The 3,469-nt window shown below is 56.0% G+C and overlaps 1 protein-coding gene across 1 annotated transcript; it reads left to right on the top strand.

The window, feature by feature from the left end:
• Positions 1-147: 147 nt before the first annotated feature.
• Positions 148-2,030, top strand: GUITHDRAFT_115058 (hypothetical protein; the record flags this gene model as incomplete). Its single annotated transcript, XM_005825651.1, has 6 exons — positions 148-689; positions 976-1,060; positions 1,475-1,545; positions 1,676-1,736; positions 1,809-1,896; positions 1,951-2,030. The coding sequence occupies 6 exons, from the start codon at positions 148-150 to the stop codon at positions 2,028-2,030; spliced, it is 927 nt and encodes a 308-aa protein (XP_005825708.1).
• Between the last annotated feature and the right edge of the window lie 1,439 nt (positions 2,031-3,469).

Here is a 3,469-nt window from a genome sequence, read left to right as displayed (position 1 = left end):
GATGAGTCCGTGAGGAGCCGTGCTCTCAACCTGTTCGCTCCTTCACATGTCGACCCCTCCAAGTTGGACACCTGCCGGCGAGCCTGCGACCTGCTGTGTAAAGACGAGTATATAGCTCGACAGTTCCCCTGGTGCACGGCAGACCTGATGGTCAAGTTCCTCCTGATCTTCGACATCAACTGCCATGGCGAGTTCCTCTACGACCTCTCCACCCGACTGGCCCATAGCTGCGAGCCCAACACCTTCTGCAGGAGTCAGGGTGACGACCTGCAGTACGTGGCTACGAGGAGGATCGAGGAGGGGGAGATGCTGACGTTCTCCTACATCGGTGGGGGTCCCATCATGGTCGCATCTACGAGGATGAGGAGGAGGAGGCTCCTCCGGCTCGGCTTCTTCTGCTACTGCCAGCGATGCCGGCGGCCCGACAGCATGCGAAGGCTGCGGTGTCCCAAGTGCTCAGGGAGCGAGTGCATGCCCGAGCACAGCATCGTCAACTTCGAGGAGATCGAGAAGAAGGGAAGAGAGGGGACGCGAGTGAAGCCTCGGGTCGAGACGTCATGGAGGTGCCATGCTGAGGGCTGCGACTTCGAGCTGGAGCACCCGGACGAGGACAAGCTGCCGCTAAGCCAAGAGGAGGAGCTGGAGGAGACCGTCTTCGAGGAGTGCTGTAGAGACCCAGTCGAGTTCAGGTGATTCTGTCTCCTTTTCTCCTCCTCCTCATCTTCCTCCTCCCTCTCCTCTTGCTCCTCCCGCTCCTCCTCCTCCCTCTCCTTTCTCGCTCCTCTCCTGCTCCTCCCGCTCCTCTCCGCTCCTTCCCTGCTCCTCCCTCTCCTTCTCCCTCTCCTCCTCCTCCCTCTCCTCACTCCCCCCTGCTCCTCCTCCTCCTCCTCCTTCCTCTCGTCTTCCTCCCTCCTTCTTCCCTGAATCATTCTCTCTTCCCTCCTCCTCATTCGCATGCTGGTGAGGCGGGTTCAGGTCTCAACTAGATGGTCCCCAACTGTGGAAGCTGGGGCAGGTGTGCGAGGCAGAGCTCGGTCCCATGCACTGGACCAACGCGGCGGTGAGGAGGAGGAGGAGGAGGAGGAGGAGGAGTGGGAATGTGGGAAGGAGGGAGAAATAGTGGAGTATTGGAAGGGAAGGATACTGAACGGTAGAGAGAGACCTGAGAAAGTCGTGGAGCATGCGATCGAAGGAGGGAAGGAGGGGGGGCGAGCAGGGCTGAGGAGGAGGATGGTGCTGCTGCAAGTCAGGGAGATGATGATAAGGCAGGTTATGGCATGCTTTGTGCGGTTTTGTTCGGATCAACTCTGCAAGGTATCAAGTGGAGGAGGGATGAAAGGAGGAAAGGGAGACAGCGAGGAGGGAGGGGGAGAGAAGGGAGGAAGGAGGGAGAGAGGAGGAGAAGAGGAGGGAGGGAGACAGCGAGGAGGGAGGAGGGAAGACTACGAAGAGAGATGAACTCGCTCCTGGGCAGGTGGATCCCTCCAAGCAGTGTCTGCCGTCTCCTGAACAGATCCTCTCCATCACTCGCACGATGATCGCCTGGTACTCGCCCTCAGCTAGTCTCCTCCTACTCCCTCTGAACCTTCCCCGTCCTCCTTCTCCCATTCCTTCTCCTCCTACTCCCTCTCATTCCTTCTCCTCCTAGATCTCACTCTCTTCGTTTCCCTGGCAGGTTCAGGGAGCAGATGCCGAACTCGTTGGAGGAGGCGAAGATGATGCCGATAGCTGCTCAGGTGCGGTCAGACCCTCCCAGCTGGGGGCTTGCTGGAGGCCTGCTGAGCAGCAAGTGACTTGTCTCTTGTCAGATCTTCAGCGGCTTCGGGCTGAAGGAGGAGGCGGCAGCTGCCATGGCTCCGAGCATACCGCTCTTGCACGTCATGCACCATTCCAACGGTGGGTTGATAGGCTGCCATGCTGCTGCCTGCCGGTCTGAACTATGCCGAGCAGTGAAAGCATGCGAGCGCTGTGTGATAGAGAGCGGGAGCGAGGAGCTGCTCAAGATAGCGAGGCTGTCCGTCGACGAATGATTCCTTGACACACCTGGACGCTTGTTGATGAGCTGCTGATATCTTATCAGCGATGTTGGACCATTGTATATGTTCTGTTAGTTGTGTATCGATATTTGGGACAAGCCTGTTTGACCTTGTAAAACCCCTCCTCCTCGTCCTCCTCCTCCTCCTCCTCCTCCACCACCACCTCCTCCTCCTCCTCCACCACCACCTCCTCCTCCTCCTCCTCCTCCTCCAACACCACCTCCTCCTCCTCCTCCTCCTCCTCTTCCTCCAACCTCGTTCTCCACACCCTACTGAGTCTTGATTTCTCCTGTTCTTTGTTTTCTCACCCTTCGCAGAGGGAAAGAAGAAAACAATCTTGATCGCTTGCAGAAGGTATGATGATGATGATGAAGCCGATGGTCGTGATGAAGATGATGATGATGATGATATGATGATGATGATGATGATGATGATGATGATGATGATGATGATGATGATAATGACAGGCGGAGGGAAGGTTGAAGGAGCTTGAACATGCGGTGACAAGGGAGAGTTGGAGGAGATGTCTCTGAGAATTAGAAAACAGCTGAGATGCAAGGAGAGCGAAAGAGAACAGAACTTGATCCAAATCGTGAGATCTTATCATCATCGCGTTCTTCTCTACCACCACCACTGCCTCCTCCTCCTCCTCCTCTTCATCGTCATCATCGTCATCATCATCATCATCATCATCATTCTCCTCCTCTTTCTCCTCCTCCTTCGTTGTTTTGGTAGCGAGTCCATTTGAACAGGAAGATCTCAAGAGAGAAAACAAAGAGTTGTCGAGCAAACTGCAAGAATCCAAGTAAGTTCCTCTCTACCTCCTCTGGCCTCCTTGACCTCCTGCCACTTTTCTGCTTCCCCTTGATCTGCTCTTCCTCCTCGTAGCTCCTCCTCCTGCTACTACTCTTCCTTCTCTCCTTGCACTTGAGTTGAGAGGGCAGCACTCTCCTCCTCCTCATCCTCCTCCTCCTCTCCCCTCCTTCGTTTATCTTCTCCTGCAGAGATCGGCATACTGAGAGCTGCAAGGAGCTGCAAAACCATCGAGACTTGCTGAATGAGCTGCAGAACCAACTCACGCAGGTACATAGAAATGATCTTCCTCCCCCCTCCGTCTTCCAGACTTCTTCTTCTCCTCCTCCTCCTCCTCCTCCTCCTCCTCCTCCTCCTCCAGCCTCCTCTTCCTCCAGCCTCCTCCTCCTCCTCCTCCTCCTCCTCCTCCTCCTCAGCCTCCTAATCCTCCTCCTCCTCTCCCTCGGCTCTCTGTCCATCTCATTCATTCTCCTCGTGGTCTTATCAGGCCAGCAAGGACTACTCGCGTTCGCGGATGGAGGTCAGTGAGGAGATCTTGAGATGAGTGGAAGAGAATCACGGGGCCTCTTGAGGAGGAGGAGGAGGAGGAGGAGGAGGAGGAGGAGGAGGAGGACAGTCAC

The sequence above is a fragment of the Guillardia theta genome (genome assembly GCF_000315625.1).
Source record: "Guillardia theta CCMP2712 unplaced genomic scaffold GUITHscaffold_81, whole genome shotgun sequence".
In the NCBI taxonomy this organism is placed as follows: domain Eukaryota; class Cryptophyceae; order Pyrenomonadales; family Geminigeraceae; genus Guillardia; species Guillardia theta.
Note: the sequence above shows the minus strand (reverse complement) of the source record. Positions and strands in the feature narration are given on the sequence as shown.